Genomic DNA, 15,182 nt, shown 5'->3' with positions numbered 1-15,182 from the left:
CAGCGGCGTGTTTCAACTCACCGCACCGCAAACAGGCAAAGTAAACGGGCTGGATCGACCCTCGTTGTGAAGGCAACAAGCAAGACTCCCCTGAATACCGGAGTTTGTTTCGGGATGGTCGGTCTGCTCATGTTGACCGACCCTTCGCTGAAGACTGGCATGGGCATTCAGAGGCACCAGGCAGGCTGTGACAGGTCAAAATTCGCCGAGCTTCAACGTCACAGTGACAGCGACATTCGGCCGACTGGCCTGGAACGCGGACTTTTTGTCGAGGAATCGCGTCACTGATCGGGTAGGAAGGCATCGAAAGCAGGAATTCCATTGCACCAGCCAACCACAGCGGATCTGAGAGACGCTGGTAACGGAGGATCGCCTGCAGTGGGTAGATGGAGGTTAACACGGATGAGCTGACGCGTCCCGCACTCCAGTTATTGTGGTCCCCACCACACGAACCTGGACGCCCTCATGCGTGCGGCGGGTGATTCTGGCCCACCATGTCGCAATTGGGGATTCGGGTCCTTCAACCGCTAGAATACTGGGGTAAAACAAGGCAAATGGGGGCGGAAGACTGGGGGCGGGCGGCCCTCGCGCTAGCTAGACCAGGCTTTTGCCCGTGGCGGAGTGAGGCACTGGTTGAGTTGATGCGCCTGGGAAGAAGGCCGTCGAAGACCTGAGCATGTCAACAACAACGCTCACAGTCGACCACTGGGCACTTCGATCCACAGCATAGCTCCGATGATCGGTCTGGCCGAGGCCTCCTCGACCAAGGAGCGAGAGAAAAGCGTAGAATTCAACGGACAACAGACGACTGACTACACTCCAATGCTTGTTCGCTTGCAAAACAGCGTGATCACGGATACTAGGGGCTGGCCAGGAAGAAGCAACGTCCACCTATGAGACTGCTCCATCTCAGGAGATTTGCCTGGCTCGGCACTCACCAGGCGAAGTGCGATGAATGGACAGACCTTTGGAGTGAAAGCGTCTCAAGTAACTGTTCCTGCAGAGAACCAACACTGTGCCGTGTCTGGCATCCACACCAGTCTCACATTCGGACGTTGCTTTATTTTGATCGTGTCCCACGTCAAGCTCGTGGATGTGTTCGGAACCGCAATGTGCTTTGGACGTCGTCTCCGAAACCTCATCTCTCCCAGTTCTGCCGGCGGCTTGGTCGAAACGACGGAACATTGGCAAGTGACGCAATGAACGGAGCACCAAGACGCCGCAACAGTGAACCTGGTTGTTGGTGGACGAAAGCCGATGCACGGGACAGGGGTACCCGGACGCAAGCTACTTGTACCTCAGGCCGGGCAGGGATATACGCTTGAAGCTCAACGGCACCCGGTCACCTGGCGGCGGACGTCATGGGTGATGGCGGGGAGAAACCGCAATTGCAGTGCAATTCCCATGTTCCAGCGGCCCTGGCCAGCCTTGCCGCCCTGCCGCCCTGGCGAGATTGTTGACTTGGGGAGTCTGAAGCTCGTCTCGCTCGCCAGCAGGGGCGGTCACGCTCTTGCTCGCTCGCTGCACAGCGCAAGAGCACACAGTACGCCAAGCAGCTTTCATTCCCCAGGCCGGCTTGGCTGACGGTAGCGTCCACCTCGCCTGGGCTAGAGTCTGGGAGCAAGCTTTCTAGCGACCTTCAGCGCGATAGGCAGTTTGTGCCCGGCGCGCGTTCGCATGCGCAAGAAGAGTGCGTACCACGAGCCTTCCCATGTCAGCCGTCCAAGGGGTGGCGAGGATGGGCATTGCGAATCCAGCACGTGTGTTTGGGCCCACCATGGTGAAAAGAAACGGGCAAAAACACGATCCGATAGTACAGGCGAATGGACTATCCGATGGCTGATCTTGCGTCTCGCTAGGTGCGTCCTTCGCGTGTCTGCGCCTCTCCTTTGCTCCACTACCCAGACATTTGTCACAGCCGCAACAGCCTGGATCGCACACCCATAATACCAATTGGATTGAGAGACAGGGCCGAAATGCGGCGAAGCTCTAGACCTAGGCTCGAGTGGTCGATTGGCCGGCTGGCAAACGGCCTGGATGGGACAGGCAATTCGGTCAAAGTCTCTCTCTCAAGCACCCTGTCTGTCTCTGCCGCCTCTGTTCTGGCCTCGTTGCTTTATTCGGTAACAATTACGCCTTCCCACCCCACACCCTCCTGTCGATCTAGAACGAGAGTGGACTAGACGCACCCCAACATGAAAACCGTCAAGCAAGAAAGCAGCGAGGCTAGCCGGGAGAGAAGAGCCGCCGCCTACGAAATCAAGCGTGGCGAGTGTCCGAGGCGTGGCTTGTTGTGTTGCGAACAGCCACAGCGCCAATGCTGCCGCCGTGGATGCATACAGGCCTAGGTACCGACGGCTCACTCATTGGCTTGTCTTTGCTGATCTGCTGCGAATCTGACTTTTCGTTTCCTTGCTTTGTCTGTTGCTAATTTTTTTTTCCGATCCTCGCTTGTGCAGGTTATGCACCAAGCGATCATTGTTCAGAGGACCTTGCCAGTAGTCAGGTATCCTACGATACTTGTCGCTCAACTCGCGCTTCTTGCCAGCCTCTGGGCCAGCTCAAAGGTACATGGCTCTCTATCGATAGTGACAGCCAGACCGCCCAACTGCCTCTGCCAGATCTCGGCCCACTCGCCACCCCGGAAAGTCATGGGTATGTAGCGGCCTACATGGTACTCCAGCAAGCGGCTTGGGAAGATCTTCGAACGATGGGGCCATGACGGGGCTCGATGAATTCCGCTGGACCCCACCGCCCTGCGCGTTGCCAAAGTACATGACGTGAGGTCCAGGGGAGGGGGGGGGGGGTGTGCGCGGTACGTCTGGGTCTGGGAGCTTGCATGGTGGCAGTGGCGTGTAGGTGTGAGTGGCTCGGTTTGTCTGATGGTGCAACAACCAACAGGGAAAACAACAGGAAGAGGTCGGTCCTGAGGCATGAGCGATGAACCAGCTTGGCTACTCCTTGCGGCAAGGCGGGAGACAGATCCTGGACCCCGGGTGGGTTGCCTGGTTGCGCAAGTGGGAGGACGCCTCGAGGCTTGGTGTCGTTGCTTGGCTCGATGCCATGTTTTGGAGGGGAGGGGCATGTCACTCTTTTTGCGTTGTCTTGCATCTGCCAGTTTCCGTGAGCTCCCTACATATATAAACCTCGCCCCTTGATCACAATGCAGTACACATAGTTTCTGCTCCTCATCCGCAACAAGCAATCCAGTACTTCCAACGACTCTCTTTCGGTTTCGAAATATATCGTCTTACTACTATACACCCTAATCACCCTACCTCAACAAACACTCACTACCGCCAAAATGCGTTACACTTCGGTCACTTACCTCGCCTTCGCTTCCCTGGCTGCTGTATGTCGAGCCCATCTTACTTACTTCTTGCGACTTGTATGCTTCTCGTTCCGTACTGACAAAATACTCTCAGGCCCAGGAGCTCACCATCACCACTCCCTCGGTCCCCACTGCTGTCCCCTCGGCGGTTGAGTCTGCGCTGCCCTCGATCCCCGATGTCGGCTCTGTCGCCAGCTCCGTCGCTGGTGATGTGACCTCCGGCGCTGGTGCCCTTCCCTCGGCTGCCTCTTCCATCCTCGACGAGGCCAGCTCCGTCATCCAGTCCATCAGCGAGTCCGTCTCCTCGGCCATCGCCGATGCCACCTCCAGCGCCAGCAACGCCGAGGTCAGCTCCTCCATCGCCGCCGCCCAGTCTTCGCTCGAGGATGCCCTCTCGACCGCCACCGACGGCGCCGCCTCCACCTCCATCCAGGAGCAGCTCTCGAGCCTGTCCACCGCGGCCGCCGGCGCCACCCGCACTGGCGATGGCGACTCGCCCGCCCCCCGCGTCACCGGCGCCGTCGCCGTCGGTGCCCTCTTCGGCGGTGCCGCCCTCCTCGCCAACCTGTAAAGGGCCGGGCCCGATCGACCGACGTCTCGCCTCGCTCGCCCGAGGCACTGTAATGAGAAGACACGTGGAGAGTTCTCTTCTCTCCCGCCTGGAACCCGTGAATTGAAGTGTTCGATCATGGGGGACGTAGGAAACGAACGGTGTTGTTAGAGATGGAATGTAATTAGTTGGGAAGGGGGGGTTCATCAGCACTGTCTCCCACTGTCGGGCCTGTGTCAGGGTGGGCTTTTTCTTCGAAACACTTTTTGTTCTGGATTCACGGAGTATAATCAATATACCAATGCATCAACCACGATTCCCCCATTCTCACGGCGAAAGCTGAAATCCGATGCGCGTAGTCACTGCTGTGCCAAGCGAGCATGCCAGCGTACGGATACCGGTTGAAGTGTCAGGAAGCAAGGCGGACGGCCTGTTGTCGAGTCGAGCAGCTGTCGTTTCAAGGTCGGCAGATGGTGTGATGGATGCGTTGTAGTCGGGATCGGCGATGCGCACTGCGGCACTGTTTCAATCCCTGGCGGGAGAGGAAGGACAGGGGCAGGGGTGACGGAGCGGGGCGTGCAGCTCTTTCTCCACGCGGGTCTACCGCATGCCTCCTTCCAGCCATCCAGAATAGTAGGTGCGGGTGCGGAGGGAGACCGCTGGTCGCTGGCCACTGACTACTGGGCCTCTCTCTGGGCGCTGGGTCGCTGAGCCACCCCAACTGTTGCCAGCTCCCTCAGCAGTGTTGCCCTGCCTGGATGACAAAACAGGCACTTGTCTCTCCGCTGAAGGGACGGTCACCCAGCTCCTGCTCCACTGTTGTTGATCCATAGCTGCCTGTGCCGACTCGCACCCGCCTCAAAGGAAGTACCCATGGATTACATGTATGGAACCTCCCTAGGTACCTGCCTGGAAATACTCACAGCCAGCCTCGGCAACAAGTGCGACGACTTCTCGCCCCCCAACGCGCGTCAACCGTCCGATCTGATCTGATGTAATCTGTGGAGAACACCAAGTCTGCAGCACGAATCCCCATCACCAGTCCAACCTGCAACCAAGCCCGCTGATGTGCTGGGCGCTCACCAAAGTGGTGTGCTCAGCTCGACTGCGACATAGAGTGGCTCTGAGGGTGGAGACGCAAAAAGATCATCTTTTGCTGCATCGCCCGACATGACCAGAGGGAAAGGAAGGAAGGAAGAAAAAAATAAAGGACACGGCAGGAAAGCAAAAGGGGCCGCGAATACGATGTCGTACCATGCACAGCAAGGGGGGGGTGTGTCTCTTTCAAAATCCAGGGGCGTCTTTTTTTGCTCGTGTTCCTTTACTGTTTTACTAATCTCTTTACTACACTGGCCCACGAAGGCCTTCTTGCTTCTCTTGTCGTGTACACTGGCGGCCCAGGAATCAATAAATGCAATGCAAATGCGTGTCTCTGTCAACACGGCGTCCTGTCCTGCTGCATGCATGCATTCAGAGACAACCCCCCAACATCAGCCCGTGGCGGCGGGGCGCTATGTAACTCTATTCTTGCCTCGCCTTACCTCGCCCTTCGGGTGCTTGCTACCGATGTGGACAAGGGCCCATGTCAGGTTGACGACATGCTGACGGGACAACCGCCGGCCCCCGAATGCTGCATTGCGTTTTGTATTATCGGAACAACGATGGGGGGGGGACTATGGAGTGACAGCGCCTTGGGCTTGCTTCGGGCCCAAGGCGGCGTTGCCGCGGAAGGAGGATGGGGAGACTGGGGCGTGGCTGGTGATGAGAGAGAAATCCTTCAGACATGAGTTTCTCTACGAGAGAGCTTGGAGCGTATCCTTGCTTCTGAAACGGACTGGCGGCTCTGAAGCAAAAGAATCAACCCACACGAGGCTGGGGCGGCAGCCGCCTACCAGGGGTTGGGGGGGGGTGAGCTTCTCGCCAGTGTATCTGGCCTCGACTTGACCGTGTGGTTCATGCAAGAGGAGGAGAAAATACTCCGAGGCACCTATCATCATATCATACCATACTAGCTTTGTCATTTTACACAGCAACACGCCTGTGCGTGTAAAGTGGACTGTTTTGGCCCATCGGTATGACCCTGGTGAGCTGCTGTTGATCGTCCCCAGTCATCTCCTCCAAGTGCAGCATGTCTTCAGCCGCTTTTCTTGTGTTGCCTGCTTCGCCTTGCGTGGCCTGTCTCGCTCCATTACGTTACACTGCTGCATCCTCCCGCCCTTGCTGTCGTTGAGGCTTATTCACCCCAGACAGGAGGGACGCCCAGTCTTCGGTTCTTCACGCCTGATTCACTTCGTCCTTTCCGACGGCGGGTCTTGCCTCCTACCACCGCAAGCGGGCGCAAAGCTTGATTTTCCTCGGGTGTAGACGTAAAAGCACGAAATTTGAGATCGTTTGCCAGTATCTGTCTGTATGTTGGGTGTATGCATGGATGGGTATCATAGAAATCGTGTCGCAAAGCAGCCCTGCTTCACTTGCCCTGGCGAGTCTCCCCCCACAGCTTGTCCACCACTTGGAACACGGCCGTCACATCTCGCATCACCTCCGGGTCGACATGACCTCCGGCCACCCGTTGCTGAATCTTGTCCGGATGCCACCGAACCCGTTCCTCCCGCAACCGTGCCGCAAAATCCCTCTCCCCGATGCCCGCGGCATCTAATCCGAGCAGGAAAAACGGCCGCACGAGCGCTCCATCGCCGACGTCTGCTCTCTTCCCGCTCTCCACAGGCCATGGGAGATCCTTGGCATCCCTCGCGCCTGTATCGGCCTCCCACGCAGCCCAGGCCCGGCCGTACTCTGCAAACCGGTCCTTCCATCCCCGCCGGGCCCTCCTTTCCTCCCCGCGCCGCAGACTCTCCTCCATCTCCCTGTTGACCCTCTCTCGCCTGCGTGCATCCCTGTCCTCGCGCGCCTGTGCCTCCTGAGCAGCATCCCGCGCCTTCTTCCGCGCCTCTCGTTCCTCGAGCAGACCCTCATGCGTCTTTTCCCACATGCGCCGCCGGACGTACGTCGCGTACTCCTCCTCATTCATCTGCTCGAGCTCGCCGCGGGCCTCGGCCGCGTACTCGTGCACCGGCTGCCCGTACACGGACTCCCAGTACGCGGCGCCCTCGTCGTCGGCCATGGCGTCGAAGAGGGACTCGCGAAAGGCGGCATCGGGGGAGAGCGGTTGCGGGGCGTACGGGTCGGGCGGCGTCGGAGAGCGGGGCTGTCTCCGTCGATGACGCTTCCGTCTCGATGGCGACGAGGCGCGGTGTTCCGGGTCATCGTCGTGGCGGTGCGACGGGCGAGAATGGGAGGACTTGAATCGGAAGCGCTTGGCTCTGGGCTTGTGGTCTCCCGCGCCGGACGTTTCTTCTGTTTCGTAGGTTCGGGCCTCATCTTTCGAGCGAGCTCGGGGCGGTCGGTTCTTCTGTGAGTCTCGTTCTGTGTCTCTTTTCCTTGTGTGTTCCCTGCGGGCATGCGATCTCTCTTCGTCTCTGTCGCGCGATGGGCTGGCGGAGCGTCTTCTACGCTTTGATGGTGGTTCGTCGTCGTCGTTCTCGGGGTTGATCGACGATAGAATGTGGCGCCGACGGGGAGAGGTCGGGTAGCCTGACATTGTGTCCGCCTCGTCACAGAGTCGCCGTGCTCGAACACCTCAGGGCCGCGTTGTTGTGCATTTTGCTGGAGGAAGCTTGAGGCCATCACGTCACATGGATTTGTTCGCTGGAAGTTGGGCTTATCTTATCAGCATGTTTGGGTGGGGCAGTGACAACCACCTGTACCTGCTGGAGGCTCCCGACAGCCTCAAGCTCGCCTTCGATTTCGGGATCTTCCAGAACCTGCTGTGTCCTTTTACACCTTCTCACTCAAGTCAGGGTGCTCTACCGAGCCTGTGATTTCTCTGTGACCAGAGCTAGGTCCGATCGCCAAGCGGCAGCATCTCACTACCTGAACCGACGGGCTACATTGCTCTCATGTACGAACCAGCTGATATCGTTGGCTCTCGCTCTTAACAAGGTTTGTAAGATGTCCAAGAAGAACAAGCTTCTTTCCGGTGGCTTTATTCCTACATATCCTCTTGGACCTGCGATTTCGCCTCGCAGACGCCACGTAGCAGGGGACCAACGCCATACTGCGGTGTCAAGGTCAGTGACGCGAACAAGGCCGATCGCATCTTTCGAGCATGCAGGTGATCTGGCAAAGACTGCGAGTATAGCTACGACATAAATATATCTTGCTGTAACGCGAAGGAACTCGAAACGATGGCCAATGTGCTCCAATCTGGATCCCGTCTTGCCTACGTGAAGACCACTTACATCGATCCACCCCGACTGCAGGGCTATAATTCCATGACTTCAGCTTCTATCGATGGTGCAAGCAGACCATGGTAGATGGTGCTGCCAGTCAGCGCGGTGGCGTTCTTCATGTACACCCAAACCAAAACCATGGCCACGCCTAATCCCGAATCACTCCATTGGCTTGGCTTGCTACGTACGGAGGCCGCCACCTGCATGACAGATTCTGAGTTCTGCCATCGAGACCTTAATATATGCTTGAATCTCTTATCAAAGCCATTTGATATGGTAGCCTGCAGTCGGATTCGTTCTTCCTCATATCGCAGTTGCAATGCTGATCATAAGATTCCATTTCTGAGTATAGCAGACTTGACCTGAAGCCCATTGTTATGTCAGTTTTATTCTCAAATTACACAGCAGCTCTCTGAGAATCCCTCCAACCCCCAGGTATCACATTCATCATGAAGGCTCTCAGGAACTACTTTGTTAGTGAACACCCAGTCGACCAAATCAATACTACAGGAAGCCGTTCCGAGTCGGAGAGCTCCCGGCGGTCTTCTACAAACCATCGAAAATCCAGTTCACTGAAGTCTCAGTCCTCCCAACCGCCGCCTCGCACCAATAACAAGCCAGACACATGCTTGTCCGTCTGGGCAGGACAGGATCTGGGTCATGTCGCAGACATCAGAGCAGAGATTATGGTACAGAACCTGTGGCAAGACCAGTTGCGCAGAGTCTACGCGTCTGGATTTGACCCAGAGGAAGGTGCCGTCCTGAAGAAGGGCCGGGGGGACTACATCTGTGCTCCAGCCAGCCTGGAAACGATCCCGAATGGCTTCTTCGAGATGGTCCGCCAGCTAAACGTCAGCGTGGGTAAGTCCCTCCAGCCTGCATGGATCAGCCACTAATCTGGGACAGTGTGCCATTACAGTCAACTCACCGGTTGTTCAGTCCATCATGCTGAGGGTGCCCGACCACCTCCAGTCGCTCCCAGTATCCGATGGCCTAAAACTCCAAGTGCTCCCGAGTATGAGGCACCTCCCCAGCTGCCACAAGCATCACTTTGCCGCCTTTGTCAAGGACCCTCCGATGTTGGTGGTGTGGGACGACGATCCGCAGAAGGTTCTTTCGAGAGCCGAAAATATCGAGCAAATGATTGTCAGATATGTCTGGCATATGGCTGAGGAGTTGGACCAGCGGGCCGAGAAAGGACACACGCTGGAGTCTATCCCAGAAGAGATCTCACTAGCGGATCTGGAGAATGGCATCGTCGCTGAGGTGAGGCCCTTGAAGCTCAGCAGCTGCATCATTGTATCTCTTGCTCTCTGCCTCTCCATCTCATGTCTCGGCCTTGGTTGGAGAGCCTTAGCTCTGCAGACGACCGTTGACGGCTCTTACTTGAGGATGTGTCTCGTCATCGTTGCACCGCTCACAATCGCCGTCAGTCTTGTAGGTGGTCTTCTTTAACATTGTTGGTTCCTGCTGCTCACTTGATCTAGTTCTTCTTCCTCATTATCGTGGCCGATATCTTTGAACTTGTAGGCCCTGTTGGCTGCGTTGTTGAGAACTCGCAGAACTATTCAGGCAAGGCTCCGCGACGTCTAGACAGAGCCCAGGGTTCATTTCCCCACGTCACTATACAGATGCCAGTCTACAAGGAAGGTCTGAACCCTGTCATCAAGCCCACTGTTCTGTCAGTCAAGACTGCTATTTCAACATATGAGATGCAGGGAGGGAGCGCCAACATCTTTGTCAACGACGACGGTATGCAACTGCTATCTGAAGACGAGGCGCAGATGCGTCGGGAATTCTATGACGAGCACAACATCGGCTGGACGGCTCGGCCAAAGCATGACCCCAAGCCCAAAGACTCCACGGCGCGTGCTTTCGTCCGGCGAGGGCGATTCAAGAAGGCGTCGAATATGAATTACGGCCTCAGGATCAGTAACCTAATCGAAGGCAAGCTCTTGACCGTGGAACGCAATGAGAAATGGAATCAAGACGCGGAGTTAGAAGCATACAGACGATGCATGGACGAGGTCATTGAAGAGGATCAAGGACGCACCATGGCCGGCGGCGACGTCCGCATCGGGGAATACATTCTCCTGATTGATTCCGATACTAGAGTCCCGAGTGACTGTCTCCTCGATGCCGTCAGCGAGATGGAGGCATCGCCACAGGTCGCCATTATCCAGTACACATCAGGTGTGATGAATGTTAGCGACTCGTTTTTCGAGAAGGGGTATGTATTGCCATTGCCGTTCAAATTTGAGCTTTCCGTTGGAGACCTACTGACGTTTGACCCCAGAGTCACTTGGTTTACCAACCTGATTTACACCAGCATCACCTTTGCCGTGGCCATGGGCGACATTCCACCCTTCGTGGGGCACAATGCTATCATGCGATGGTCAGCGCTGCAGGACGCTGCCTCCTACATCTGCGAGCATGACAAGTGCGAGAAGTTCTGGTCCGAATCCCATGTCTCCGAGGACTTTGACATGGCGTTGCGACTGCAGACCTCGGGCTACCAGCTGCGCTTCGGGGCCTACACAGGCGACGGCTTCAAGGAGGGCGTGTCACTGACCGTCTATGACGAATTGATGCGCTGGGAAAAGTACGCGTACGGCGTGAACGAGCTGCTGTTCCATCCTCTCCGAAAGTGGCCCTACAGAGGTCCCTTCACGCCGCTATTCCGCCAGTTCGCTTGGTCGAATATCCCATTCTACAAGAAGTGCACCATAATGGCATACATCACGACATACTATGCAATTGGTCTATCGTGGCCATTAACCCTGCTCAACTACTTTCTCACCGGTTGGTTTTTCGGCCACTATGATAAGTACTATATCGATTCGTTCGCGGTCTATTTCGCCATTATTATCGTCTTTCCTGTAGCGAGCAATGTCTGTCTTGCTGTGCTGCGTTATCGGCTGGGGCAGCAAGGCCTCATACAAGCTCGTACGTGTGTCCCTCTCTTCTTTGAGTGACTTTCCTGTATCATATCAACCCGACACAGAGGCTTGCTAACGACTCAGTCATTTGCAACTTCAAATGGGCTCCCCTCTTCACCATATTCCTCGGTGGCATCTCACTTCACGTGTCCAAGGCGCTCCTTTGCCACTTCTTCGAAATCAATATCCAGTGGGGCGCAACATCCAAGGAGGTGGAACGGTGTAATTTCTTGGAGGAGGTTCCCAAGATCCTCAAGAGTTTCTGCGGTACATTCCTCTTCTGCTTCCTCATGACGGCGCTCATGGTATGCGGCATGTACCTGTTCCCGCGGGTCTGGCGCATCGACGAGTTTGCTTCCATCTACCCGCTCGCGAGCGTGACCGTGTGTCACTTTTTGCTGCCCGTTCTGTTGAATCCGGCCTTGATGAAGTTCAGTTTCTAGAGGGCTGCGTTGAATGGGAGAGTGTGCAACAATGGTCCAGTCTGCCTAGTTTCTGTTTGTTTTCGAGGTGCCGTAGTCGCTGTCGTCTTCCGACGCTGCGATACAATGGTGGCTGATCTAATTTTGTTAGGCAGCTAGGGTATACACATTGTCAGACCTGTATTTGTCGGCGGCCCGTCCCGGCCGTGCCATTCGACTTGGTCGTCCTGCAAGCCTGTCTCGTTATAGGTAGCCTTAGTTGAGTCGCAAGCAAAAGTCGAAACTGAGCAGCACCATCGGTTCCAAGGAGAACCAGAGTAGGCTGAAGCGACAACTAATACATACCGCTTGTATAAGTTAGATCTTAAAGCAAATTGCGCAATCTTCTACATAAAGTTATCGAATGCCTCTCAACTGTCGTCCACGCTGTAGTCATCCCACCTACCCAGGCAGCTAGGTAGGGCTGGCGTACTGAAAGGTCTTTCAGGGGTAAGGGGCAAGAGCTTGGAGGCTGGCACCAGCCAATTGTGGGGAAGCGGAGCTTGTGTCGGGTCGGGAAGCATAGACCCGCCAGGCCCCTGCCTTTCCCAGATGACGTACCGAAGTCCACTGTGAGCTGTGACGTGACGACATGTCGTCCGTTGAGCACTCTTTCCCGGTGGCTGTCCCATCTTGCGGCTCTCCTTCTCAACCAAGTGATGGGTGTGTCATTCCGATGTCCCATCTTTCCACTGAAAATCACAGAGTCCGGGCAATGGAAGCCTCAGTGCACCGTAGAAGGGCACCTCTCAAGCCGTAGCCAGAGCACCAGTCTCAGGAGTGCATTATTGGCCGATGAAGATGGACAATGCGCTTTCGATATGAATGCTTGGAAACACAAGGTTGAGAAACCCGCACTGATAATCCACCCTCCATGAGGCAAATCCATCACACCCACTCGGCCCGAGCAGCGTCGTCATCTTTCAATGGGCCGCTGGCGTAACACCACACGCGCCACGCCTGTCATCCCACGCATCCAGCGCCCGCTTGACAATATGACATCGATGGCGAGCTGACAAGGCTGTTCGAGTTGAAATGAGGGGGACGGGAAGAGGAACTATATCTCTTGGGTACATCCGGCTGCTTTTCCTCCCGAGGAAAGCTTCTCTCCGAACACAAGACACAAGCCATACTATCAAACCTCCACCTTCCAAGCACCGCCAAACCTTGCACAAGCTTTTCAGACGCCCCCGGACCAGAAGGTTCACCTCGCAGGCCTCTCGCTCACACCACGCCGCCATGTCCCAAGACGTCGTGCGTCCCCACCCCCCACCGTTCCGCATCTGCCATTCTCCTTTCGGACCTCCAAGGAACTGACCGGCGCCTCCAGCCCCACCACGCCTCCGGCCTGCACGGCGCAGACTCCCTGTCCTACACCCATTCTGACTCTAGCCTCGGCGCCTCCACGTCCTCTGGCCTGCCGACCTACGAGCAGCGCGCCCAGTCCTCGGGTCTCGGGCTCGGCACCGGCCCCGCCAGCGGCCCTGGGCCCTCGCTGACGGATCCCACGCTTCGGCACCGGCAGACGACGATGGGCACGGAGATGGAAGGCACCGAGACCACGCACCGCAACCCTGACGGCACGGTTCCGACAGAGATCGCCTCCGAGGCCAGTCACGCCGGCACACCGCATGGCGACGCCGCCGCCCCGCGTGTCAGTCCTGTCGGCCAGAGCCAGGCCAAGGGCGACAGCAAAACGGGCAAGCTGATGGAGAAGGCGGGCGTCAAGCTGCACAGCGCCAAGCTGGCCGAAAAGGGGGAGGCCAAGCGGGAAAAGGCGGCTGGCGTCCCAGTCTGAGCGGATGGGCGAGCGAATGAACGAGAGGATAATCATAATGACTTTGTTTTTCACTTTCTCTAGACACATTTTTCAAATATTTCTCAGATGCGCAATGCTGTCATTTCCACATTTCAGATCATGCTTTCGTAACCCCCTTCCCAGACTCTCACTTTCTTCTACCATGTCCTGAGAAGTCACGCGAGAGCTCCTATCGCAAGAAGCTTCGTCAACCCGCACAAAGCAGCACGCCCTGGGGTGAGGTGCCCTCGCAGTCGGGACAGGTGCACGAAAACGGTAGCCCCCGCGCAGCCTGTTGAGGCTGACGCCGGCCACGCCGACAGATCATCACGGCCCAAACTCATCGTCGCGAACGGTGAAAGCGCACAAACGCGAGCTCCCTCAACCACGCCCGTGATGCCCGTGAATTTGAGCGCCTCGCCGCCAAAGTCCGGATCGCGCCCGCGCAGCGTCTGCGTGCGCTCCTTGTACTCGCCCTCCCTCTCCTGCCCGTCGTCGGCGATGTGCTCCTCGGGCCCCTCGATGTGGAGCTCGACCTTGACATATGGCTTAAAGCCCTTGGCGTCGTCGTCACCTGGCGGCAGCGGTATATTCTGCGCGGCGAGAATGTCAATCTGCAAGTCCAACGTCTTGCGGATGATCTGAGAGGCGGGGACGACATTTTCTACGTGGGTGACGCCCTTGGAGCCGCGGTAGCCCTCGGGCTTGAGAACATAGCCGTGCGTGCCAGCGAACATGCCTTCGTTCAGCATCATGCCTTCGTCCCATCTCTGCCAGTTCAGCGCCACGATTTGGATGCCCTTGCGCCAGAAGGGGGCAGGGTCAAGGTTGGAGGATCTGATGCGCATGCCTGAAGGGTATGCGCGCATCATGTAGTTCTGGTTGTGCGCGAAGAGAGCCTTGCTGTTTTCCTCGTGCACGTCGATAACCTTCTTCTCAGCGAGGGAAAAAATGTGCGTCGGCATGGCAGCCTCAGGCTGGTCGAGGCTTTTGAAAGAGACGCCACGGCTGTTGAAGCCCAGATCGCTGAGCTCCTGCGTGATCTTGGACGGCTTGGCTTTCTTGCCATCGGCAGGCGTCTCATCGTCCTGGTCCGGAGTGTCGCGTCCGGGTGAGCTACCAGGAGGAGCGTACTTGACCTTGACGATGATCTTGTTCCTCAGCTGACCGGGTTGGGGCAGCTGCGTGGCCTCAGCATCGGGAGTGGGAACGAGCAGCTCGGCCCAGACCTCTTTCATGATTTTCACCATGATGCTCTGCTGTTCAGCGCTGCAGTGCACTTCGAGACTGGCGATCAACGGCGTATCCGTTGTCTTGAAGGCGTAGTCGCGTATAGTGACACAGACATCGCGGAACGAGACCTCCTTGGTAAGGGTATACCCGTGGAGCACACGTGGCTCGACAATAGCCAGTTGCGGAGACGGTGTCTTCTTCAGCGCCGAGGGTTCAGAGGACGCAGCAGGGGTCTTCGTTTCGCTGCTGCTGGGCTTCGCGGCCGCTTCGGAGCCTGTCAACGACAAGCGTTTGAGCTTTCGTGCGAGCGGATTCGGCACCTTGTCCTTGAGTCTCTGGAGTCGGCTCTCCTTCTTCTCCTTCTTCTTGGGCGCCGAGGCTACGGGGGCAGTTCCTTCCTCGTCGCTGCTGATGGAGCTCTCCGAGTCCGAGTCGTCCCCGTCCCAGACATCAATCTCGATGCACCTGCAGCCGCGAAGCAGGACGTTCTTGTAGGCATCGGTGCTGGACTCGCTGTAGAGCTGGTTGCCGGTGAGGTAGGTGTTGTGGCTCGAGCTGAAAAAGTAGCTGTGGAGGGGCGA

General features: G+C 56.9%; 4 protein-coding genes across 4 annotated transcripts in view; 2 read left to right on the top strand and 2 right to left on the bottom strand.

Annotated features, from left to right (window-relative positions):
* Positions 1-3,216: 3,216 nt before the first annotated feature.
* Positions 3,217-3,931, top strand: VDBG_08821 (hypothetical protein; the record flags this gene model as incomplete). Its single annotated transcript, XM_003000979.1, has 2 exons — positions 3,217-3,352; positions 3,426-3,931. 2 exons carry the CDS (start codon positions 3,305-3,307, stop codon positions 3,900-3,902), a joined length of 525 nt encoding a protein of 174 aa, XP_003001025.1.
* Positions 3,932-6,348: 2,417 nt separating this feature from the next.
* VDBG_08820 (conserved hypothetical protein) lies at positions 6,349-7,479 on the bottom strand (the record flags this gene model as incomplete). Its single annotated transcript, XM_003000978.1, has 1 exon — positions 6,349-7,479. The coding sequence occupies one exon, from the start codon at positions 7,477-7,479 to the stop codon at positions 6,349-6,351; it is 1,131 nt and encodes a 376-aa protein (XP_003001024.1).
* A 646-nt stretch (positions 7,480-8,125) lies between these two features.
* Positions 8,126-11,552, top strand: VDBG_08819 (conserved hypothetical protein; the record flags this gene model as incomplete). The annotated part of the gene is made up of 6 exons (XM_003000977.1): positions 8,126-8,234; positions 8,681-9,031; positions 9,090-9,607; positions 9,658-10,400; positions 10,467-11,116; positions 11,194-11,552. 6 exons carry the CDS (start codon positions 8,126-8,128, stop codon positions 11,550-11,552), a joined length of 2,730 nt encoding a protein of 909 aa, XP_003001023.1.
* A 1,992-nt stretch (positions 11,553-13,544) lies between these two features.
* The window catches only part of VDBG_08818 (1-phosphatidylinositol-4,5-bisphosphate phosphodiesterase delta-3), a gene marked incomplete at both ends in the record, with an annotated part of 2,015 nt that continues 377 nt past the window's right edge, over positions 13,545-15,182 (bottom strand). The window contains one exon of the mRNA XM_003000976.1: positions 13,545-15,122. Coding sequence (XP_003001022.1) covers positions 13,545-15,122 — 1,578 coding nt within the window. The remainder of the gene's footprint in view (positions 15,123-15,182) is intronic.

Source organism: Verticillium alfalfae, genomic scaffold (genome assembly GCF_000150825.1).
Source record: "Verticillium alfalfae VaMs.102 supercont1.13 genomic scaffold, whole genome shotgun sequence".
Lineage (NCBI taxonomy): Eukaryota > Fungi > Ascomycota > Sordariomycetes > Glomerellales > Plectosphaerellaceae > Verticillium > Verticillium alfalfae.
Note: the sequence above shows the minus strand (reverse complement) of the source record. Positions and strands in the feature narration are given on the sequence as shown.